The sequence below is a fragment of the Dendrobates tinctorius genome, unplaced genomic scaffold (genome assembly GCF_039654945.1).
Source record: "Dendrobates tinctorius isolate UK_male_01 unplaced genomic scaffold, ASM3965494v1 ptg000059l, whole genome shotgun sequence".
In the NCBI taxonomy this organism is placed as follows: domain Eukaryota; kingdom Metazoa; phylum Chordata; class Amphibia; order Anura; family Dendrobatidae; genus Dendrobates; species Dendrobates tinctorius.
In genome coordinates this window covers 10667644-10695418 of record NW_027361727.1, presented here as the reverse complement: position 1 = coordinate 10695418, position 27775 = coordinate 10667644, and the positions used below count along the sequence as shown (strand labels likewise).

General features: G+C 45.2%; 1 protein-coding gene across 2 annotated transcripts in view; it reads right to left on the bottom strand.

Annotated features, from left to right (window-relative positions):
- The window catches only part of IRAG1 (inositol 1,4,5-triphosphate receptor associated 1), a 204183-nt gene that overhangs the window by 39504 nt on the left and 136904 nt on the right, over positions 1-27775 (bottom strand). For both annotated transcript variants that reach the window (XM_073578388.1, XM_073578389.1), the window contains 6 exons: positions 6525-6619; positions 6305-6381; positions 5018-5191; positions 4823-4900; positions 2999-3048; positions 1574-2155 (listed from right to left, as the gene is read on the bottom strand). In XM_073578388.1, coding sequence (XP_073434489.1) covers positions 1574-2155; positions 2999-3048; positions 4823-4900; positions 5018-5191; positions 6305-6381; positions 6525-6619 — 1056 coding nt within the window. The remainder of the gene's footprint in view (positions 1-1573; positions 2156-2998; positions 3049-4822; positions 4901-5017; positions 5192-6304; positions 6382-6524; positions 6620-27775) is intronic.

Sequence of the window (27775 nt, the reverse complement as noted above, 5' to 3'; positions counted from 1 at the left end):
CCTCCTCTTGCTTCTAGCAACCTAAGATGTGTCATAACGCCTTAATGGACGGTCCTAGGGAGCCGCTTTGGGCGCCATTGGATCCGGCCAGGTCCCTGATACGCGTTAAGACCAAACACAGCTTTTTTATCTGGTTTCTACTAGCTGTTCTATACTCCTGGGTGCTAGAACGGGGTGAGACAAAGGCGGACGTTCGCCATGTTCTGAGGATATACACGATGTATGGCTAGGACGTATAGTATCTTCATAACTCCTTATGGAATTATGTTTCTAGAATGTTCTAGAAGGTGTCTGCAGCTTCAGCAGGACTTTATTTGGCAAGCAGGCCTTTGTCCTGCTCTGAGCTGGTCAAGGTGTGAGATCTGTCACAGCCTTTGAGGCTTGGCCCCCTGCTGAGCTAGATGCCAGCCAAAATTAAAAAAAAAGTCTCTGTTGTCTGTTATCTGTTCTGGGCCAGTCGCTATAATGCACCTCTAGGGATGAAATACCCTGTCCTAAAACACCAGACAGTTGAGAGTTTGTAACAAAGTATCAGTGCAGGTAATGCTCTGTGACATAATGCATAGACAGCACAATTTTTCTCATGCCCTGATACTTTGCTACAATGTATCAGTCAGTGCAGGTAAAATGGAGGCTACTGATTAAATGTAGAAGTCGGGTCTGTATTACGCCGTCACGCTCAGTACTTTACATTAGTGTTTGTAAGCCAAAACCAGGAGTGGGTGAGAAATGCAGAAGTGGTGACGTGTGTCTATGTATTATGCTTTTTCTCTGATTGTTCCACTCCTGATTTTGGCTTATAAATATAGATGTAAAAAACTGACTAAATACTGAATGTGTGAACGTGGCCTCACCGTGTAACCTGTCATCACCATCTACAATCCAAACTCATCATCCATATGAGAGTAGCACCCTCTAGTGGTCACCACAGTAATTATCCACTGCTCACGTCTGCAGCTGCGTACAGCCGACTTCTGCTCTTCTTCGTCTTTTAGGAGTTTTCTGGTTTTAGGTAAGTGTTATTATTAGGACTCTTTGCTGCAGAGCTTTCGGAGCAGAAATTAAGCAGAACTTTTTGAAGAATTTCCACTAAGTTTCTGCTCCAAAATCAGCTTAAAAAATCTGTGTTGTGTGCACATAGCCTTAGAGGACTAGTGCCAAGTATGGAGGTTATCCCCTATGCATAGTATGGGGGAGATAACTACCTGATCGCTGAGGCTCCAGTAGCCAGGAATCCCACTGATCTTGAGAACAGGGCTCTGCAGAGCGTAGTGTGAATGGAGCCAAGCTTCAGTATGCACTCTGCGGTCTACTCATCCTCTACGGGACTGCCGGGTATACAGTATCTGAGCGCTGTGTTTTGCCATCTTCAGCAGTCTCATAAAAGAACAAAGAAGTGGAGGTGGGGCATACGGAAGCTCTGCCCAATCATAAGGCTCCCAGCTGTTAGATCTCAGTGATCAGGATGTTATCACCTCTCCCGAGGATAAGAGATTATTCCCATACCTGCTACAACCCGCTCACATTTCAGCAAATCCATATTATTCTTTGGGCACACATGGTGGTCACTTACCTCCCTCAGTTTGGTCAGCTTCTGAAGTCGAACAGGTTGAATATGAAAATCCTTCAGCCCGGAGAACTTGGACAGTTTGTCGTTACATTTATCATCATTGGAAATAAAGTTTTTTTCGGGTGACTCTAAACTGGATTTAGTTCTTTGCTCTGGTTCCACGCTGTCCCAGGAGAGGGCCCTCAGGAGCGGGGGCCTGTTCCCGGCCGTCACATGTTCCAACCGGGATACAAACTTGGAGTCAACAGGAACTTGAGGTGACCCCGGGAATTGGAAAGCCACATTAGAAACAGCCAGTCCCTCTGAGATGCCTCCTCGAGGTGGGTCACCCGGCTTCTTCAGGATGGATTTCTGGAGCTCCTGATCAGAACCAATTCTGGTCTTAATAAAAGAAGGTTTAGAGACATCAGTGGCCAGGGATTTATATGTGTTGCTCACGGGTTTCAGGGGGTCAAAGTTTTCCTTCTGTTCATAAAGGGTCTCCTTAGAAGCAGCTGTAAGACTATGAGGACGGGGGGTGAGCCGGCCCTGAGAAATCTTCCTTTGGTCGTTCTGTTTCCGATCCGTCAACCCCTTTGTTGCATTCTAGAACGATGGAAATTATTAATATGGCATGTAGGACTGGTGATGAGACTGCGCTCATGGAGAGTCTCTGTACAGGGCAGTAGAAAAGCCCTAATGCAATGTTATATCTTATAATGAGTGGATCCTTAATGTTGTCACTCACCATAAATGTTTTAGCTTTTTTTACCTGGTGTAAATGCCGCTGTTCTCCTGAATCCGGCGCTGCCTTTCTTTTGTTCCTGTGCCTCTCTGTTCCATAGATATGGTCCTTTCTTTGCTGTACATAAATCTAGCACTCTATCCAACTGGGTGTGGTCCTTAGGAAGACGGCCACAGAATAGTTGATAATCACTCCCACTTGGCTAACAAGATTAGATTTACGTAAAAGGGAAGACGGGGCGATATGTCAGGAATGGCGAGGCGCAGGAACAAAAGAAAAATGGTGCCGGATTCAGGAGAACGACGGCTTTTACACAAAGTAAAGATTTGTTGCAGTTGACAGGTTCTCTTTAAATGGGTATCACGCTTAGTTTGAAGCGTTTTTAAATAAGTATCACGAGGTGTAAACAAATTATCTGTGAGCCACATACAGCAGCACACATCTCTCTTCTGTCCCGGACTCATCTCCATTCACACAATTAACCAGCCCCTCAGCTGTGGGACTAGCCCAGGATGGGTTTCCTGCAAAATTTTATTAACGTCAACCAAAAATCTCGAAAACAGTGAGAAGGCGAGACACAAAGGGGGGAATTTATCAAGACTGGACTTCTGTGTCCATTATAAGTCATAAAGACTTCGAACATCCAATAATCCTTTTTTTTAATCTCAGTATTTCTGTCTCCTTACATTTCCGTGCCATCTTACCTGTAGTAATGTTGCAGCTGCAGGGAAGACACTGGGATACGGATCAGGTCCTGTACACAGAAATAATAATTTTAATACTATAGCGCCAACATATTCTGCAGCACTTTACATTTTAGAGGGGGACTGCCAAAAATCCTCCACTCTAAGGGAATGTGACCGCAGAGTCTTTTACGCTCCGGCGTACCCACATCGTTTTCGCTATAGGAAGACACTTCGGGAAAACGGTGGCAGTGTGTTTTTCCTGACGTGTCGCTTTGCGTTAGTTTTTTTAGTTTTGGAGGAACTAACTAGTCACTTCTTTTAGTCGCTTAAAAGCTTTCAAAGCCTGAAGGAATGGAACGCGCGCATAGCAGGGCGTTTTTATATTGCTGTTCAAATGTTCTTTTTGCTGTTTCTTTTTTGTTCTCTTTATTGTGGAATCCGCCTGAAAATGACGCACATGTCCGAAAGATCGGTGGCCAATTTAACCCTCTCCGGTGATATTCCCCCCCTTTGAAAGTCAACTTTAAGGGCGTTCATACTAGATCACCCTCCTCTTTGGTTACCTCCATGTTGGCTACCGGAGGAGGTGGATTTATTGCAGCCCATTGTCGGTGTGTGTTGGGACCATGTCTTCACGCTCAGGCCGCTCTCTTTTCCAGATTACCGAGCGTTCCTTCTCTCTGACCGCTCCGGATACCTAATATAGTCACAATGAAGCGGCTGATTCCCAGCGCGACACTAAATGCTGAAATGTGAAACAAGAGAAAGAGGAAAAAATCCGGCGTGTCTGGCAGCGTGCTCTGAAATAAGTGGAATTCGGAGAGAACAATGTTTCCTCATTTATGTGAACTATTATTAGTCTGTCCTTTATGGAGATGGTGGGGGTGAAATTAGCAGATAATTGATATCACTAAGTAACGGGGTAAACAGAGCGATTACAGATCAGGGAGAAGACGTCATCAAGACCTCAACAAAGAGGAGCCGGTGATGACCGCCATTCACATAGAATATCATACCATGTGGAGATAGGGAAGAGACGGGGGATACATCGACTCTCATGGTCCACGTCTTAAAAGGATGGTCCTTTTGCAGAATCGGGAGGAATGTGCCCACCCATTCTCCTTTTGCTGAATTGACCCGTATCTACGTTCTTAGGATGCGGATACTCCCAAAGATATTAGTGATGCTTTGGGGGGCAAGGGAAGCAGTTGTTGTGATGGCATCTTCACGACAATATGAGAGTGTTCACCAGTGAGTATTCCGTTGCTAGTGGTGCAGCATGATGCATTGATCACACGGGTGGCACATTCAGTGTAATTAGGAGAAACTGTAGGGGATGTGCTGCAAAAGCAAGAAGTCATCTTGACAGCAAACTTTGCAGACCAGACTTGAGGTCTGCGGCGGTACCATTTAAAACTGTGCAAAGAAAATGTCCTAGCATTTACAGTGCCACCAGTAATTGAGCCAGCCGGTCATGATATCCAGAACTGTCATCCATTGTACCCCATAATATTGCTGAACAGAACCGGGTAAACCAGTCAGGGGCATCACAAGAACTCTTGGGGTCCCATAACAAAGTCAGGAATGGGCCCCTGCCTTGTATATGGTAAAGGGAAGTATTGCAAAAAGGAGCAAATCTACTTCTACTTGGGCAGCAACCAAAGGATGTAAAGTGTCCTGCATGAGATCAACCGATCCCAGGAGAGCCCACATAGTAGGGTGGCACAGCGGGTGGCTACCGTTCTAGTTTCTGTGCCAATCCAAAGCCACTGACTATAGGACCCCACACTTTAGCCTTGATATTTCCCCAACAATTGACGAGCATTTGATGGCTTTTTGTACCTTGTGCTGCCGGAAAGGTGAAGGAGTTGCTCCGAGATGACACTGGAGACACTTTGGGGCTTGGTGATGGGGAAGAGACTGGAGAGGAAAAGATAAAAGAAAGTCGTATTATAGTGGCATTGTCCAAATATAACATTTTACTGTACCAGGAGGAGGTTTTAGGTGCAAAAAAACAACCCTTAATACACCAAGCACCTGTGGGCGAGTCGGAGAGGCTGCATCTCGAGCGTCGTCCCCGTCGGGTTAGGAATTTCTCGCTGACTTTTTTGGCCTCTTCTAATAACTGCAGGTTTTTCCTCTTGTCCTCCTCTGATATCCTAAGGTCGGGTAGACTGCCGTGGACCAGGTCGATCACATGGCCATTGTTATCTGAAGGAGAAAAGTGTAAGCTGCTGGAGCAGACTTCAGTGCTACCATCTGTTTACAGGGACAGAAAGCACAACATGTCACGTTATCTCCTCCAAGCCCTGTCTATGATGGGCAGCGTTAGGTATTGTTTCTTTCATTGCACATGTAAAGTGCGGCATTCGTGAGTTGGAGTAAGGAAAAGTAATATATCAATAATGGATTCTTCTGTGTCAGTCCTAATTTCTTTCCATTTTAATAAAAAAATTATATATATTTCAACACAAAATTATTAGGAAAGGTGCGGTTGGTGCTGATGGCAGATTTCAGTGGATTACATTTTTTAGGATGACATGTAGAGGTGGCTTTTTTCCAGAATTTTTTACAATTTTTGCATCACATAAATATGCACTAAAAGTCGCTTTTCCACTATCATTATTATTTGCAAACGTTATTAAATTCATTTTATGAGACTATTGATAAATCCATGTTTCACGATGATGAGAACTTCTGCTCTTGTCAAAATGCGATATGTTGGAAACCACTTTTGGGCAATGTGTAAAAATATATTTTGACAATGCTATGTCACAGGGACCACCCTATCCCCAAACGGATGCCTTGTGTGGACCACCCACAGTTACAGATAAGAAACACTTGACCCTTGGCACAAATTGTATCAAAGGAAGAATGACCTCTATAGGGCTTTGTACACAGGAGGCCCTCCGCTTCCCTCCACTCTGCGGCGGCGTCCACGCACACGATGCTCCTGGCACTTCTGCCGTTGATGTTTTGGAGACTGCTCTGGTAAACATTGTGAAGTGTTCCTCTCCTGCCGCGGGTGGCATGTCTTGGCAGTCTATACGCATATTTTTACGTATTTACCATCGGGATGGAAATCCACCCTTGAGGCGTCTGCCAAGATGTAATGACCACACGTATGCCCGGCCACCCATTATTACTAAGGATCATTAATTGATGGGTGATGGGGAAAATCAAAGTTTAGGGTCAAGATGGTAAGAATGTTTTTGAGTACCAATTTCTGTTTTCCTAAGACAAGTCATCTCCTCTTAACCCTCAGAGGATCACTAAGGTAAGAGGGCCACCAGAATCCCCCGACAGAGTCGTGCGTGATCTTACCGACAGATATCAAGGAGTTTGCAGAAGAGATGGATGATCTGGCCTGGCGACTGGATCTAAAGGACGGACTGTGAGGTCTGCAGGAGAAATTCAAAAGATTTGGCAATGTACTGCAATATATGTAATTGATAATTAATAAAATATGTCCAAAAAAGATACATTAATTAAGGCAAGTTAACCATTATCTAGGGATATCATCAGAATAGTAACAGCTGCTTACCGGATTCTTTCAAGACAGTTTTCCTCTATAGAATTTCCTGGTTCTGGTAGGATTATAGATGGTGGGACGAAGGCCCTGCCGCCAGACGCTGCTTCCTGAGAAGAAGCACACCATGCAATATGTAACTTATAGAATTGGCAGCTAAAAGGCTATCAATGATTAACTGCTTGATATATACGAGGGTCATTATGTGTCCCCCAGGATGCTCATAGAAGCATACTAACCCTGCTGAAGAGCATTGTAATTACAGCCGCAGCTGTGATTACAATGCAAAATAAAAAAGAGAGTGGATGTGGTCAAATTATTTGACCAAGTCAGAATTACGACGATCTGACATGGGCTTTTATTTTTGGAGAGATCTGCAGGAAGGTAGTGGGGCGGATATCTCCCTCCACTCTGGGTCTTGGGAGTGGCCCATGGCCACGATTCCCCTTTAAACTTTCAGTCAAGGTTTGGGTTTGTTAGTGTTTGGTTTGCAAGCAGCAGAGCAGGAGGCCCTGTGCAGGATAAGGGCTGTATGAGTCTGAACACAGGCCACAGAAGGCAAAGCTGTTGATGCACCCAAGAGTGATACGGCGGTGCAGTCGCCCAAGGCAACAGATGTTATACGAACTGTTATGGATGACCAGGCTGTGAACCAGATGATAAAGTTTGAGTTATTTTTGTAAGTTGCCAAAATAAATACTTTTAAGTTGGAATAACCTGGGTCACTGCCTCTTTACCGCGCTGTCATGAAATTCTCTTTATTACAATATATATAAAATATACACACTATACAGTACCACTTCTGTACAGTATATTGGATGTAATCCTCAGTATTTGCATCAGTCTTATGTATAGCTCCTCTCTTACATACTGGGTGAAACTCGCAGTATCTGTATATACGCTGATCAGTACCACTGCTCCTGTCCAGTATACTGGGAGTAATTGTCATTATCTGTATTACTATACATAATACACTGCACAGTACCATTCCTCCTGTATATATACACTGCACAGTACCACTCCTCCTGTCCTGTATATATACACTGCACAGTACCACTCCTCCTGTCCTGTATATATACACTGCACAGTACCACTCCTCCTGTCCTGTATATATACACTGCACAGTACCACTCCTCCTGTCCTGTATATATACACTGCACAGTACCGCTCCTCCTGTATATATACACTGCACAGTACCACTCCTCCTGTCCTGTATATATACACTGCACAGTACCACTCCTCCTGTCCTGTATATATACACTGCACAGTACCACTCCTCCTGTCCTGTATATATACACTGCACAGTACCACTCCTCCTGTATATATACACTGCACAGTACCACTCCTTCTGTATATATACACTGCACAGTACCACTCCTCCTGTCCTGTATATATACACTGCACAGTACCACTCCTCCTGTCCTGTATATATACACTGCACAGTACCGCTCCTCCTGTATATATACACTGCACAGTACCACTCCTCCTGTCCTGTATATATACACTGCACAGTACCACTCCTCCTGTCCTGTATATTTACACTGCACAGCACCACTCCTCCTGCCCTGTATATATACACTGCACAGTACCACTCCTCCTGTATATATACACTGCACAGTACCACTCCTCCTGTCCTGTATATATACACTGCACAGTACCACTCCTCCTGTCCTGTATATATACACTGCACAGTACCACTCCTCCTGTCCTGTATATATACACTGCACAGTACCACTCCTCCTGTCCTGTATATATACACTGCACAGCACCAATCCTCCTGCCCTGTATATATACACTGCACAGCACCACTCCTCCTGTCCTGTATATATACACTGCACAGTACCACTCCTCCTGTCCTGTATATATACACTGCACAGTACCACTCCTCCTGTCCTGTATATATACACTGCACAGTACCACTCCTCCTGTCCTGTATATATACACTGCACAGTACCACTCCTCCTGTCCAGTACATATACACTGCACAGTACCACTCCTCCTGTCCTGTATATATACACTGCACAGTACCACTCCTCCTGTCCTGTATATATACACTGCACAGTACCGCTCCTCCTGTATATATACACTGCACAATACCACTCCTCCTGTCCTGTATATATACACTGCACAGTACCACTCCTCCTGTCCTGTATATATACACTGCACAGTACCACTCCTCCTGTCCTGTATATATACACTGCACAGCACCAATCCTCCTGCCCTGTATATATACACTGCACAGCACCACTCCTCCTGTCCTGTATATATACACTGCACAGTACCACTCCTCCTGTCCTGTATATATACACTGCACAGTACCACTCCTCCTGTCCTGTATATATACACTGCACAGTACCACTCCTCCTGTCCTGTATATATACACTGCACAGTACCACTCCTCCTGTCCAGTACATATACACTGCACAGTACCACTCCTCCTGTCCTGTATATATACACTGCACAGTACCACTCCTCCTGTCCTGTATATATACACTGCACAGTACCACTCCTCCTGTCCTGTATATATACACTGCACAGTACCACTTCTCATGTCCTGTATATATACAATACACAGTACCACTCCTCCTGTCCTGTATATTTACACTGCACAGCACCACTCCTCCTGTCCTGTATATATACACTGCACAGTACCACTCCTCCTGTCCTGTATATATACACTGCACAGTACCACTCCTCCTGTATATATACACTGCACAGTACCACTCATCCTGTCCTGTATATATACACTGCACAGTACCACTCCTCCTGTCCTGTATATATACACTGCACAGCACCACTCCTCATGCCCTGTATATATACACTGCACAGCACCACTCCTCCTGTCCTGTATATATACACTGCACAGTACCACTCCTCCTGTCCTGTATATATACACTGCACAGCACCACTCCTCCTGCCCTGTATATATACACTGCACAGTACCACTCCTCCTGTCCTGTATATTTACACTGCACAGCACCACTCCTCCTGTCCTGTATATATACACTGCACAGTACCACTCCTCCTGTCCTGTATATATACACTGCACAGTACCACTCCTCCTGTATATATACACTGCACAGTACCACTCCTCCTGTCCTGTATATATACACTGCACAGTACCACTCCTCCTGTCCTGTATATATACACTGCACAGTACCACTCCTCCTGTCCTGTATATATACACTGCACAGTACCACTCCTCCTGTCCTGTATATATACACTGCACAGTACCACTCCTCCTGTCCTGTATATATACACTGCACAGTACCACTCCTCCTGTCCTATATATATACACTGCACAGTACCACTCCTCCTGTCCTGTATATATACACTGCACAGTACCACTCCTCCTGTCCTGTATATATACACTGCACAGTACCACTCCTCCTGTCCTGTATATATACACTGCACAGTACCACTCCTCCTGTCCTGTATATATACACTGCACAGTACCACTCCTCCTGTACTGTATATATACACTGCACAGTACCACTCCTCCTGTCCTATATATATACACTGCACAGTACCACTCCTCCTGTCCTGTATATATACACTGCACAGTACCACTCCTCCTGTCCTGTATATATACACTGCACAGCACCACTCCTCCTGTCCTGCATATATACACTGCACAGTACCACTCCTCCTGTCCTGTATATATACACTGAACAGCACCACTCCTCCTGCCCTGTATATATACACTGCACAGCACCACTCCTCCTGTCCTGTATATATACTGCACAGTACCACTCCTCCTGTCCTGTATATATACACTGCACAGTACTGCTCCTCCTGTATATATACACTGCACAGTACCGCTCCTCCTGTATATATACACTTCACAGTACCACTCCTCCTGTCCTGTATATATACACTGCACAGCACCACTCCTCCTTTTCCTGTATATATACTGCACAGTACCACTCCTCCTGTCCTGTATATATACACTGCACAGTACTGCTCCTCCTGTATATATACACTGCACAGTACCGCTCCTCCTGTATATATACACTTCACAGTACCACTCCTCCTGCCCTGTATATATACACTGCACAGCACCACTCCTCCTGTCCTGTATATATACTGCACAGTACCACTCCTCCTGCCCTGTATATATACACTGCACAGCACCACTCCTCCTGTCCTGTATATATACTGCACAGTACCACTCCTCCTGTCCTGTATATATACTGCACAGTACTGCTCCTCCTGTATATATACACTGCACAGTACCACTCCTCCTGTATATATACACTGCACAGTACCACTCCTCCTGTCCTGTATATATACACTGCACAGTACCACTCCTCCTGTCCTGTATATATACACTGCACAGTACCACTCCTCCTGTCCTGTATATATACACTGCACAGCACCACTCCTCCTGTCCTGTATATATACACTGCACAGCACCACTCCTCCTGTCCTGTATATATATACACTGCACAGTACCACTCCTCCTGTCCTGTATATATACACTGCACAGTACCACTCCTCCTGTCCTGTATATTTACACTGCACAGCACCACTCCTCCTGCCCTGTATATATACACTGCACAGTACCACTCCTCCTGTATATATACACTGCACAGTACCACTCCTCCTGTCCTGTATATATACACTGCACAGTACCACTCCTCCTGTCCTGCATATATACACTGCACAGCACCACTCCTCCTGTCCTGTATATATACACTGCACAGTACCACTCCTCCTGTCCTGTATATATACACTGCACAGTACCACTCCCCCTGTCCTGTATATATACACTGCACAGCACCACTCCTCCTGCCCTGTATATATACACTGTACAGTACCACTCCTCCTGTCCTGTATATATACACTGCACAGCACCACTCCTCCTGTATATATACACTGCACAGTACCACTCCTCCTGTATATATACACTGCACAGTTCCACTCCTCCTGTATATATACACTACACAGTACCACTCCTCCTGTATATATACACTTCACAGTACCACTCCTCCTGTCCTGTATATATAAACTGCACAGTAACACTCCTCCTGTCCTGTATATATACACTGAACAGTACCACTCCTCCTGTCCTGTATATATACACTGCACAGTACCACTCCTCCTGTCCTGCATATATACACTGCACAGCACCACTCCTCCTGCCCTGTATATATACACTGCACAGCACCACTCCTCCTGTCCTGTATATATACACTGCACAGTACCACTCCTCCTGTCCTGCATATATACACTGCACAGTACCACTCCCCCTGTCCTGTATATATACACTGCACAGCACCACTCCTCCTGCCCTGTATATATACACTGTACAGTACCACTCCTCCTGTCCTGTATATATACACTGCACAGCACCACTCCTCCTGTATATATACACACTGCACAGTACCACTCCTCCTGTATATATACACTGCACAGTTCCAATCCTCCTGTATATATACACTACACAGTACCACTCCTCCTGTATATATACACTGCACAGTACCACTCCTCCTGTCCTGTATATATACACTGCACAGTACCACTCCTCCTGTATATATACACTGCACAGTACCACTCCTCCTGTCCTGTATATATACACTGCACAGTACCACTCCTCCTGTCCTGTATATACACACTGCACAGTACCACTCCTCCTGTCCTGTACATATACACTGCACAGCACCACTCCTCCTGTCCTGTATATATACACTGCACAGTACCACTCCTCCTGTCCTGTATATATACACTGAACAGCACCACTCCTCCTGCCCTGTATATATACACTGCACAGCACCACTCCTCCTGTCCTGTATATATACTGCACAGTACCACTCCTCCTGTCCTGTATATATACACTGCACAGTACTGCTCCTCCTGTATATATACACTGCACAGTACCGCTCCTCCTGTATATATACACTGCACAGTACCACTCCTCCTGTCCTGTATATATACACTGCACAGTACCACTCCTCCTGTCCTGTATATATACACTGCACAGTACCACTTCTCCTATCCTGTATATTTACACTGCACAGCACAACTCCTCCTGCCCTGTATATATACACTGCACAGTACCACTCCTCCTGTATATATACACTGCACAGTACCACTCCTCCTGTCCTGTATATATACACTGCACAGCACCACTCCTCCTGTCCTGTATATATACACTGTACAGTACCACTCCTCCTGTCCTGTATATATACACTGCACAGTACCACTCCTCCTGTCCTGTACATATACACTGCACAGCACCACTCCTCCTGTCCTGTATATATACACCGCACAGTACCACCCTTCCTCTCCTGTATATATACACTGCACAGCACCACTCCTCCTGTCCTGTATATATACACTGTACAGTACCACTCCTCCTGTCCTGTATATATACACTGCACAGTACCACTCCTCCTGTCCTGTACATATACACTGCACAGCACCACTCCTCCTGTCCTGTATATATACACTGCACAGCACCACTCCTCCTGTCCTCTATATATACACTGCACAGTACCACTCCTCCTGTCCTGTATATATACACTGTACAGCACCACTCCTCCTGCCCTGTATATATACACTGCACAGTACCACTCCTCCTGTCCTGTATATATACACTGCACAGTACCACTCCTCCTGTCCTGTATATATACACTGCACAGTACCACTCCTCCTGTCCTGTATATATACACTGCACAGTACCACGCCTCCTGTCCTGTATATTTACACTGCACAGCACCACTCCTCCTGCCCTGTATATATACACTGCACAGTACCACTCCTCCTGTATATATACACTGCACAGTACCACTCCTCCTGTCCTGTATATATACACTGCACTGTACCACTCCTCCTGTCCTGTATATATACACTGCACAGTACCACTCCTCCTGTCCTGTATATATACACTGCACAGTACCACTCCTCCTGTCCTGTACATATACACTGCACAGCACCACTCCTCCTGTCCTGTATATATACACTGCACAGTACCACTCCTCCTGTCCTGTATATATACACTGAACAGCACCACTCCTCCTGCCCTGTATATATACACACTGCACAGCACCACTCCTCCTGTCCTGTATATATACTGCACATTACCACTCCTCCTGTCCTGCATATATACACAGCACGGTACTACTCCTCCTGTCCTGTGTATACACTGTACAGTACTACTCCTCCTGTCCTGTACATATACACTGCACAGCACCACTCCTCCTGTCCTGTATATATACACTGAACAGCACCACTCCTCCTGTCCTTTATATATACACTGCACAGTACCACTCCTCCTGTCCTGTATATATACACTGCACAGAAACACTCCTCCTGTCCTGTATATATACACTGCACAGTACCACTCCTCCTGTCCTGTATATATACACTGAACAGCACCACTCCTCCTGTCCTGTATATATACACTGAACAGCACCACTCCTCCTGTCCTTTATATATACACTGCACAGTACCACTCCTCCTGTCCTGTATATATACACTGAACAGCATCACTCCTCCTGTCCTGTATATATACACTGAACAGCACCACTCCTCCTGCCCTGTACATATACACTGCACAGCACCACTCCTCCTGTCCTGTATATATACACTGAACAGCACCACTCCTCCTGTCCTTTATATATACACTGCACAGTACCACTCCTCCTGTCCTGTATATATACACTGCACAGAAACACTCCTCCTGTCCTGTATATATACACTGCACAGTACCACTCCTCCTGTCCTGTATATATACACTGCACAGCACCACTCCTCCTGTCCTGTATATATACACTGAACAGCACCACTCCTCCTGTCCTTTATATATACACTGCACAGTACCACTCCTCCTGTCCTGTATATATACACTGAACAGCATCACTCCTCCTGCCCTGTATATATACACTGCACAGTACCACTCCTCCTGTCCTGTATATATACACTGCACAGTACTGCTCCTCCTGTATATATACACTGCACAGTACCACTCCTCCTGTCCTGTATATATACACTGCACAGTACCACTCCTCCTGTCCTGTATATATACACTGCACAGTACCACTCCTCCTGTCCTGTATATTTACCCTGCACAGCACCACTCCTCCTGCCCTGTATATATACACTGCACAGTACCACTCCTCCTGTATATATACACTGCACAGTACCACTCCTCCTGTCCTGTATATATACACTGCACAGTACCACTCCTCCTGTCCTGTATATATACACTGTACAGTACCACTCCTCCTGTCCTGTATATATACACTGCACAGTACCACTCCTCCTGTCCTGTACATATACACTGCACAGCACCACTCCTCCTGTCCTGTATATATACACTGCACAGTACCACTCCTCCTGTCCTGTATATTTACACTGCACAGCACCACTCCTCCTGCCCTGTATATATACACTGCACAGTACCACTCCTCCTGTATATATACACTGCACAGTACCACTCCTCCTGTCCTGTATATATACACTGCACAGTACCACTCCTCCTGTCCTGTATATATACACTGCACAGTACCACTCCTCCTGTCCTGTATATATACACTGCACAGTACCACTCCTCCTGTCCTGTACATATACACTGCACAGCACCACTCCTCCTGTCCTGTATATATACACTGCACAGTACCACTCCTCCTGTCCTGTATATATACACTGCACAGTACCACTCCTCCTGTCCTGTATATATACTGCATAGTACCACTCCTCCTGTCCTGTATAAATACACTGCACAGTACCACTCCTCCTGTCCTGTATATATACACTGCACAGCACCACTCCTCCTGTCCTGTATATATACTGCACAGTACCACTCCTCCTGTCCTGTATATATACACTGCACAGTACCGCTCCTCCTGTATATATACACTGCACAGTACCACTCCTCCTGTCCTGTATATATACACTGCACAGTACCACTCCTCCTGTCCTGTATATATACACTGCACAGTACCACTCCTCCTGTCCTGTATATATACACTGCACAGTACCACTCCTCCTGTATATATACACTGCACAGTACCACTCCTCCTGTCCTGTATATATACACTGCACAGTACCACTCCTCCTGTCCTGTATATATACACTGCACAGTACCACTCCTGTCCTGTATATATACACTGTACAGTACCACTCCTCCTGTCCTGTATATATACACTGCACAGTACCACTCCTCCTGTCCTGTACATATACACTGCACAGCACCACTCCTCCTGTCCTGTATATATACACTGCACAGTACCACTCCTCCTGTCCTGTATATTTACACTGCACAGCACCAATCCTCCTGCCCTGTATATATATACTGCACAGCACCACTCCTCCTGTCCTGTATATATACTGCACAGTACCACTCCTCCTGTCCTGTATATATACACTGCACAGTACTGCTACTCCTGTATATATACACTGCACAGTACCGCTCCTCCTGTATATATACACTGCACAGTACCACTCCTCCTGTCCTGTATATATACACTGCACAGTACCACTCCTCCTGTCCTGCATATATACACCGCACGGTACTACTCCTCCTGTCCTGTGTATACACTGTACAGTACTACTCCTCCTGTCCTGTATATACACACTGCACAGTACCACTCCTCCTGTCCTGTACATATACACTGCACAGCACCACTCCTCCTGTCCTGTATATATACACTGCACAGTACCACTCCTCCTGTCCTGTATATATACTGCACAGTACCACTCCTCCTGCCCTGTATATATACACTGCACAGTACCACTCCTCCTGCCCTGTATATTTACACTGCACAGCACCACTCCTCCTGCCCTGTATATATACACTGCACAGTACCACTCCTCCTGTATATATACACTGCACAGTACCACTCCTCCTGTCCTGTATATATACACTGCACAGTACTACTCCTCCTGTCCTGTATATATACACTGTACAGTACCACTCCTCCTGTACTGTATATATACACTGCACAGTACCACTCCTCATGTCCTGTACATATACACTGCACAGCACCACTCCTCCTGTCCTGTATATATACACTGCACAGTACCACTCCTCCTGTCCTGTATATATACACTGAACAGCACCACTCCTCCTGTCCTGTATATACACACTGCACAGTACCACTCCTCCTGTCCTGTACATATACACTGCACAGTACCACTCCTCCTGTATATATACACTGCACAGTACCACTCCTCCTGTCCTGTATATATACTGCACAGTACCACTCCTCCTGTCCTGTATATATACTGCACAGTACCACTCCTCCTGTCCTGTATATATACACTGCACAGCACCACTCCTCCTGTCCTGTATATATACTGCACAGTACCACTCCTCCTGTCCTGTATATATACACTGCACAGCACCACTCCTCCTGTCCTGTATATATACTGCACAGTACCACTCCTCCTGTCCTGTATATATACACTGCACAGCACCACTCCTCCTGTCCTGTATATATACTGCACAGTACCACTCCTCCTGTCCTGTATATATACACTGAACAGCACCACTCCTCCTGTCCTGTATATACACACTGCACAGTACCACTCCTCCTGTCCTGTACATATACACTGCACAGTACCACTCCTCCTGTATATATACACTGCACAGTACCACTCCTCCTGTCCTGTATATATACTGCACAGTACCACTCCTCCTGTCCTGTATATATACTGCACAGTACCACTCCTCCTGTCCTGTATATATACTGAACAGTACCACTCCTCCTGTCCTGTATATATACTGCACAGTACCACTCCTCCTGTCCTGTATATATACACTGAACAGCACCACTCCTCCTGTCCTGTATATATACTGCACAGTACCACTCCTCCTGTCCTGTATATATACACTGAACAGCACCACTCCTCCTGCCCTGTATATATACACTGCACAGCACCACTCCTCCTGTCCTGTATATATACACTGCACAGCACCACTCCTCCTGTCCTGTATATATACTGCACAGTACCACTCCTCCTGTCCTGTATATATACACTGCACAGCACCACTCCTCCTGTCCTGTATATATACTGCACAGTACCACTCCTCCTGTCCTGTATATATACACTGCACAGTACCACTCCTCCTGTCCTGTATATATTCACTTCACAGTACCACTCCTCCTGTCCTGTATATATACACTGCACAGTACCACTTCTCCTGTCCTGTATATTTACACTGCACAGCACCACTCCTCCTGCCCTGTATATATACACTGCACAGTACCACTCCTCCTGTATATATACACTGCACAGTACCACTCCTCCTGTCCTGTATAAATACACTGCACAGTACCACTCCTCCTGTCCTGTATATATACACTGTACAGTACCACTCCTCCTGTCCTGTATATATACACTGCACAGTACCACTCCTCCTGTCCTGTACATATACACTGCACAGCACCACTCCTCCTGTCCTGTATATATACACTGCACAGTACCACTCCTCCCGTCCTGTATATATACACTGCACAGTACCACTCCTCCTGTATATATACACTGCACAGTACCACTCCTCCTGTCCTGTACATATACACTGCACAGCACCACTCCTCCTGTCCTGTATATATACACTGCACAGTACCACTCCACCTGTCCTGTATGTATACACTGCACAGTACCACTCCTCCTGTCCTGTATATTTACACTGCACAGCACCACTCCTCCTGCCCTGTATATATACACTGCACAGTACCACTCCTCCTGTCCTGTATATATACACTGCACAGTACCACTCCTCCTGTCCTGTATATTTACACTGCACAGCACCACTCCTCCTGCCCTGTATATATACACTGCACAGTACCACTCCTCCTGTATATATACACTGCACAGTACCACTCCTCCTGTCCTGTATATATACACTGCACAGTACCACTCCTCCTGTCCTGTATATATACACTGCACAGTACCACTCCTCCTGTCCTGTATATATACACTGCACAGTACCACTCCTCCTGTCCTGTATATATACACTGCACAGTACCACTCCTCCTGTCCTGTACATATACACTGCACAGCACCACTCCTCCTGTCCTGTATATATACACTGCACAGTACCACTCCTCCTGTCCTGTATATATACACTGAACAGCACCACTCCTCCTGCCCTGTATATATACACTGCACAGCACCACTCCTCCTGTCCTGTATATATACTGCACAGTACCACTCCTCCTGTCCTGTAAATATACACTGCACAGTACTGCTCCTCCTGTATATATACACTGCACAGTACCGCTCTTCCTGTCCTGTATATATACACTGTACAGTACCACTCCTCCTGTCCTGCATATATACACCGCACAGTACCACTCCTCCTGTCCTGTGTATACACTGTACAGTACCACTCCTCCTGTCCTGTATATACACACTGCACAGTACCACTCCTCCTGTCCTGTACATATACACTGCACAGCACCACTCCTCCTGTCCTGTATATATACACTGCACAGTACCACTCCTCCTGTCCTGTATATATACACTGCACAGTACCACTCCTCCTGTCCTGTATATATACACTGAACAGCACCACTCCTCCTGTGTATATACACTGCACAGTACCACTCCTCCTGCCCTGTATATATACACTGCACAGAAACACTCCTCCTGTCCTGTATATATACTGCACAGTACTGCTCCTCCTGTATATATACACTGCACAGTACCACTCCTCCTGCCCTGTATATATACACTGCACAGAAACACTCCTCCTGTCCTGTATATATACTGCACAGTACTGCTCCTCCTGTATATATACACTGCACAGTACCGCTCCTCCTGTATATATACACTGCACAGTACCACTCCTCCTGTCCTGTATATATACACACTGCACAGTACCACTCCTCCTGTCCTGTATATATACACTGCACAGTACCACTCCTCCTGTCCTGTATATATACACTGCACAGTACCACTCCTCCTGTCCTGTATATATACACTGAACAGCACCACTCCTCCTGCCCTGTATATATACACTGCACAGTACCACTCCTCCTGTCCTGTATATATACACTGCACAGTACCACTCCTCCTGTCCTGTATATATACACTGAACAGCACCACTCCTCCTGTCCTGTATATATACACTGCACAGTACCACTCCTCCTGTCCTGTATATATACACTGCACAGTACCACTCCTCCTGTCCTGTATATTTACACTGCACAGCACCACTCCTCCTGCCCTGTGTATATATACACTGCACAGTACCACTCCTCCTGTATATATACACTGCACAGTACCACTCCTCCTGTCCTGTATATATACACTGCACAGTACCACTCCTCCTGTCCTGTATATATACACTGTACAGTACCACTCCTCCTGTCCTGTATATATACACTGCACAGTACCACTCCTCCTGTCCTGTATATTTACACTGCACAGCACCACTCCTCCTGCCCTGTGTATATATACACTGCACAGTACCACTCCTCCTGTATATATACACTGCACAGTACCACTCCTCCTGTCCTGTATATATACACTGCACAGTACCACTCCTCCTGTCCTGTATATATACACTGTACAGTACCACTCCTCCTGTCCTGTATATATACACTGCACAGTACCACTCCTCCTGTCCTGTACATATACACTGCACAGCACCACTCCTCCTGTCCTGTATATATACACTGCACAGTACCACTCCTCCTGTCCTGTATATATACACTGAACAGCACCACTCCTCCTGCCCTGTATATATACACTGCACAGCACCACTCCTCCTGTCCTGTATATATACTGCACAGTACCACTCCTCCTGTCCTGTATATATACACTGCACAGTACCGCTCCTCCTGTATATGTACACTGTACAGCACCACTCCTCCTGTCCTGCATATATACACCGCACGGTACCACTCCTCCTGTCCTGTGTATACACTGCACAGTACCACTCCTCCTGTCCTGTATATATACACTGCACAGTACCACTCCTCCTGTACATATACACTGCACAGCACCACTCCTCCTGTCCTGTATATATACACTGCACAGTACCACTCCTCCTGTCCTGTATATATACTGTACAGCACCACTCCTCCTGTCCTGTATATATACTGCACAGTACCACTCCTCCTGTCCTGTATATATACACTGCACAGTACCGCTCCTCCTGTATATGTACACTGTACAGCACCACTCCTCCTGTCCTGCATATATACACCGCACGGTACCACTCCTCCTGTCCTGTGTATACACTGCACAGTACCACTCCTCCTGTCCTGTATATATACACTGCACAGTACCACTCCTCCTGTACATATACACTGCACAGCACCACTCCTCCTGTCCTGTATATATACACTGCACAGCACCACTCCTCCTGTCCTGTATATATACACTGTACAGTACCACTCCTCCTGTCCTGTATATATACACTGCACAGTACCACTCCTCCTGTCCTGTATATATACACTGCACAGTACCACTCCTCCTGTCCTGTATATATACACTGCACAGCACCACTCCTCCTGTCCTGTATATATACACTGCACAGTACCACTCCTCCTGTCCTGTATATATACACTGAACAGCACCACTCCTCCTGCCCTGTATATATACACTGCACAGCACCACTCCTCCTGTCCTGTATATATACACTGCACAGTACCACTCCTCCTGTCCTGTATATATACACTGAACAGCACCACTCCTCCTGCCCTGTATATATACACTGCACAGCACCACTCCTCCTGTCCTGTATATATACTGCACAGTACCACTCCTCCTGTCCTGTATATATACACTGCACAGTACTGCTCCTCCTGTATATATACACTGCACAGTACCGCTCCTCCTGTATATATACACTGCACAGTACCACTCCTCCTGTCCTGTATATATACACTGCACAGTACCACTCCTCCTGTCCTGTATATATACACTTCACAGTACCACTCCTCCTGTCCTGTATATATACACTGCACAGTACCACTTCTCCTGTCCTGTATATTTACACTGCACAGCACCACTCCTCCTGCCCTGTATATATACACTGCACAGTACCACTCCTCCTGTATATATACACTGCACAGTACCACTCCTCCTGTCCTGTATATATACAATGCACAGTACCACTCCTCCTGTCCTGTATATATACACTGTACAGGACCACTCCTCCTGTCCTGTATATATACACTGCACAGTACCACTCCTCCTGTCCTGTACATATACACTGCACAGCACCACTCCTCCTGTCCTGTATATATACACCGCACATAGAATCATAGAATCATAGAATTGTAGAGTTGGAAGGGACCTCCTGGGCCATCTGGTCCAACCCCCTGCTCAAAGCAGGATTCGCTAAATCATCCCAGTCAGATGTCTGTCCAGCCTCTGTTTGAAGACTTCCATTGAAGGAGAACTCACCACTTCTCGTGGCAGCCTGTTCCACTCATTGATCATTCTAACTGTCAAAAAGTTTTTTCTAATATCTAATCTGTGTCTCCTCCCATTCAGTTTCATCCCATTGCTTCTAGTCTTTCCTTGTGCAAATGAGAATAAAGTTGATCCTTCTACAATGTGACAGCCCTTTAGATATTTGTAGACAGCTATTAAGTCTCCTCTCAGTCTTCTCTTTTGCAGACTAAACATTCCTAAATCCTGCAACCTTTCCTCATAAGACAGGGTTTGCAGACCGGTCACCATTCTGGTCGCTCTTTTCTGAACTTGCTCCAGTTTGTTGATGTCTTTTTTAAAATGTGGTGCCCAAAATTGGACACAATATTCCAGATGAGGTCTGACCAAAGAGGAGTAGAGGGAAATAATGACTTCACGTGATCTAGACTGTATGCTTCTGTTAATACATCCTAGAATTGCATTTGCCTTTTTTGCTGCTGCATCACACTGTTGACTCATATTCAGTCTGTGATCTATTAGTATACCCAAGTCTTTTTCACATGTGCTGTCACTTCGCCCTATTCCTCCCATTCTATATATGCTTTTTCCATTTTTATTGCCCAGATGTAGTACTTTGCATTTCTCCCTGTTAAAAACCATTCTGTTAGTTGCTGCCCACTTCTCCAGTTTATTTTAATCTTTTTGAATCCTCTCTCTCTTCTCTAGTATTAGCTATCCCTCCTAGCTTTGTGTCATCAGCAAATTTAATCAGTTTACCCTCAATTCCTTCATCTAAATCGTTGATAAAGATGTTGAACAATACAGGGCCCAGGACAGAGCCCTGTGGTACCCCACTTGAGACATTCTTCCAACTGGATGTGCAGCCATTTACGACCACTCTTTGGGTCCGATCACTAAGCCAGTTATGAATCCACCTAACAGTTGCCTTGTCCATTCCATACTCAGTCATTTTTTCAATAAGGATTGTATGAGAGACTTTGTCAAATGCTTTGCTGAAGTCAAGATATACTATATCTACAGCATTTCCTTGATCCACCCAATCAGTGATACCGTCATAGAAGGAAATTAAGTTAGTCTGACATGACTTATTAGTTACAAACCCATGCTGACTCTGTTTAATCACTTCATTCTTATCCAGGTATTGACATACATGTTGTTTAATAATTTGTTCAAAGATCTTTCCTGGTATAGAAGTCAGACTCACCGGCCTATAGTTGCCTGGGTCCACCTTCTTCCCCTTTTTGAAGATAGGAACAACATTTGCTCTTCTCCAGTCTTCTGGCACTTCTCCTGTTCTCCAAGAATTTTCAAAGATTATAGAGAGGGGTTCAAAAATTTCTTCTGCTATCTCCTTCAGTACTCTGGGGTGTAATTCATCTGGACCTGGAGACTTGAATTCATTTAGGTTAGCTAAGTGTTTCCTCACTATCTTTCTGTTTATAGATATCCTGGATTCTTCTATTCCCTTAATAGGACAGTGAATAACAGTTGATGTTGCATTTCCTTTCTGAGAGAAAACAGATGCAAAATAGGAATTTAAAAGTTCAGCCTTCTCAACATCCTGTCTTACCATTTCATCATTTTCATCCTGTAAAAATCCTATAGCATCTTTGACTTTTCTTTTACTTTTGACATATCCCCAAAATCCTTTATTATTGCTTTTGACATCTCTTGCAAGCCTCAATTCATTTTCAGCTTTAGTTAATCTGATTTGTGCCCTGCAGGTTCTGCAGACAGCATTATATTCTTCTTTAGATATGCCTCCCTCTTTCCATTTTATAAACATTTTTTTCTTCCTTTTTAGCATGTGCTTAAGTTCTGTGTTCATCCATCCTGGTTTCCTTAACTGCTTCCTATTCTTCCCTCTTTTCGGAATTGTTAACAACTGTGCTTTGAGAATTTCATTTTTCAAGATTTCCCATCCTTCCTGGACATTTTTGTCTTTAAGGATATCCAGCCATTGGATCCCTCCAATTCTCTTTCTGAATCCCTTAAAATCTGCCTTTCTGAAATCTAACCTTGACGTCTGAGTCTTCACAGGTCTTCCGCCTCTAGTTATCCAAAATTCTAAAATAGCATGGTCGCTACCTCCTAGGGTCCCAGCCACTTTTACCTCCTCAACCATTTCCTCCCTGTTTATAAGGATTAGATCCAAGGTAGCAGTTCCCCTTGTTTTCTCCCTTACCTTTTGGAAGATAAAGTTGTCAGCAAGAGAGGATAAGAATTTCCTTGACCTGTTAGTTTTGCCTGAGAGAGATTCCCAACAAATGTCTGGATAGTTGAAATCTCCCATGACAACTATGTCATATTTTTTGGAGAACTTGGCCATTTGATGCATAAAGAGTTCATCCATATCTTCAGCTTGCACAGGCGGCCTGTAGTAAATGCCTACAATGGTGTCCTTTCCATTGTTCTGTCCTTGTATTCTTACCCAAACAGTTTCCACAGAACTCCCAGTCTCTGAAGCTTCAATCTCTGTGCAGATATACGCGTTTCTAACATACAATGCGACACCCCCTCCTCGTTTATCAAGTCTGTTTCTTGCAAATAAGTTGTATCCTTCTAGTCTTGTATTCCAATCATGTGTATTGTCCCACCAAGTTTCAGTGATTCCAATGACATCATATTTCTTTTCCTGTGTTAGTAGTTCCAATTCTCCTTGTTTGTTGCCCATGCTTTGTGCATTAGTATAGAAACATTTTAGTTTGTGATTGGTTTCTCTTTCTCCAATATTTTTATTAATTAGATTCTTTCGTCTTTGTTCTTCCTTTCCACTTCTAATAGCAGAGTTCTCAATAGCATTTGTCAGGTGTATGGCTTTTTCTGGTCTTTTGCTTCCCTTCCCATGTTGTTCTAGTTTAAAGCTCTCCTTACAAGTGTAGCAAGGCGACTTCCAAATACATGCTTTCCAGTCTTCGTAAGGTGCACCCCATCTCTAGCAAGTAGTCCATCGTATAAGTAGTTCACTCCGTGATCCAGAAATCCAAATCGTTGCTGACGGCACCATCGACGTAGCCAGTTGTTCACCTGCAGAATCTTATTCCACCTCCTTGTTCCATGGCCATCCACTGGGAGCATGGAAGAGAAGACCACCTGCGCTCCCAGTTCTTTCACTTTCTTGCCTAAGTTTTCAAAGTCTCTGCAGATGGTTTCCAGGTCGTTTCTTGCAGTGTCATTTGTCCCCACATGTAGTAGCAGGAATGGGTAGTCATCTGTAGGTCTGAAGAGTCCTGATATCCTGTCAGACACATCTTTAATTAATATATACACTGCACAGTACCACCCTTCCTCTCCTGTATATATACACCGCACAGTACCACTCCTCCTGCCCTGTATATATACACTGCACAGTACCACTCCTCCTGCCCTGTATATATACACTGCACAGTACCACTCCTCCTGCCCTGTATATATACACTGCACAGTACCACTCCTCCTGTCCTGTATATATACACTGTACAGTACCACTCCTCCTGTCCTGTATATATACACTGCACAGTACCACTCCTCCTGTCCTGTACATATACACTGCACAGCACCACTCCTCCTGTCCTGTATATATACACTGCACAGCACCACTCCTCCTGTCCTGTATATATACACTGCACAGTACCACTCCTCCTGTCCTGTATATATACACTGTACAGCACCACTCCTCCTGCCCTGTATATATACACTGCACAGTACCACTCCTCCTGTCCTGTATATATACACTGCACAGTACCACTCCTCCTGTCCTGTATATATACACTGCACAGTACCACTCCTCCTGTCCTGTATATATACACTGCACAGTACCACTCCTCCTGTCCTGTATATTTACACTGCACAGCACCACTCCTCCTGCCCTGTATATATACACTGCACAGTACCACTCCTCCTGTATATATACACTGCACAGTACCACTCCTCCTGTCCTGTATATATACACTGCACTGTACCACTCCTCCTGTCCTGTACATATACACTGCACAGCACCACTCCTCCTGTCCTGTATATATACACTGCACAGTACCACTCCTCCTGTCCTGTATATTTACACTGCACAGCACCACTCTTCCTGCCCTGTATATATACACTGCACAGTACCACTCCTCCTGTATATATACACTGCACAGTACCACTCCTCCTGTCCTGTATATATACACTGCACAGTACCACTCCTCCTGTCCTGTATATATACACTGCACAGTACCACTCCTCCTGTCCTGTATATATACACTGCACAGTACCACTCCTCCTGTCCTGTACATATACACTGCACAGCACCACTCCTCCTGTCCTGTATATATACACTGCACAGTACCACTCCTCCTGTCCTGTATATATACACTGAACAGCACCACTCCTCCTGCCCTGTATATATACACTGCACAGCACCACTCCTCCTGTCCTGTATATATACTGCACAGTACCACTCCTCCTGTCCTGTATATATACACTGCACAGTACTGCTCCTCCTGTATATACACTGCACAGTACCGCTCCTCCTGTCCTGCATATATACACAGCACGGTACTACTCCTCCTGTCCTGTGTATACACTGTACAGTACTACTCCTCCTGTCCTGTATATACACACTGCACAGTACCACTCCTCCTGTCCTGTATATATACACTGAACAGCACCACTCCTCCTGCCCTGTACATATACACTGCACAGCACCACTCCTCCTGTCCTGTATATATACACTGAACAGCACCACTCCTCCTGTCCTTTATATATACACTGCACAGTACTACTCCTCCTGTCCTGTATATACACACTGCACAGTACCACTCCTCCTGTCCTGTATATATACACTGAACAGCACCACTCCTCCTGCCCTGTACATATACACTGCACAGCACCACTCCTCCTGTCCTGTATATATACCCTGAACAGCACCACTCCTCCTGCCCTGTACATATACACTGCACAGCACCACTCCTCCTGTCCTGTATATATACACTGAACAGCACCACTCCTCCTGTCCTTTATATATACACTGCACAGTACCACTCCTCCTGTCCTGTATATATACACTGAACAGCACCACTCCTCCTGCCCTGTACATATACACTGCACAGCACCACTCCTCCTGTCCTGTATATATACACTGAACAGCACCACTCCTCCTGTCCTTTATATATACACTGCACAGTACCACTCCTCCTGTCCTGTATATATACACTGAACAGCACCACTCCTCCTGCCCTGTACATATACACTGCACAGCACCACTCCTCCTGTCCTGTATATATACACTGAACAGCACCACTCCTCCTGTCCTTTATATATACACTGCACAGTACCACTCCTCCTGTCCTGTATATATACACTGCACAGTACTGCTCCTCCTGTATATATACACTGCACAGTACCACTCCTCCTGTCCTGTATATATACACTGCACAGTACCACTCCTCCTGTCCTGTATATATACACTGCACAGTACCACTCCTCCTGTCCTGTATATTTACACTGCACAGCACCACTCCTCCTGCCCTGTATATATACACTGCACAGTACCACTCCTCCTGTATATATACACTGCACAGTACCACTCCTCCTGTCCTGTATATATACACTGCACAGTACCACTCCTCCTGTCCTGTATATATACACTGTACAGTACCACTCCTCCTGTCCTGTATATATACACTGCACAGTACCACTCCTCCTGTCCTGTACATATACACTGCACAGCACCACTCCTCCTGTCCTGTATATATACACTGCACAGTACCACTCCTCCTGTCCTGTATATTTACACTGCACAGCACCACTCCTCCTGCCCTGTATATATACACTGCACAGTACCACTCCTCCTGTATATATACACTGCACAGTACCACTCCTCCTGTCCTGTATATATACACTGCACAGTACCACTCCTCCTGTCCTGTATATATACACTGCACAGT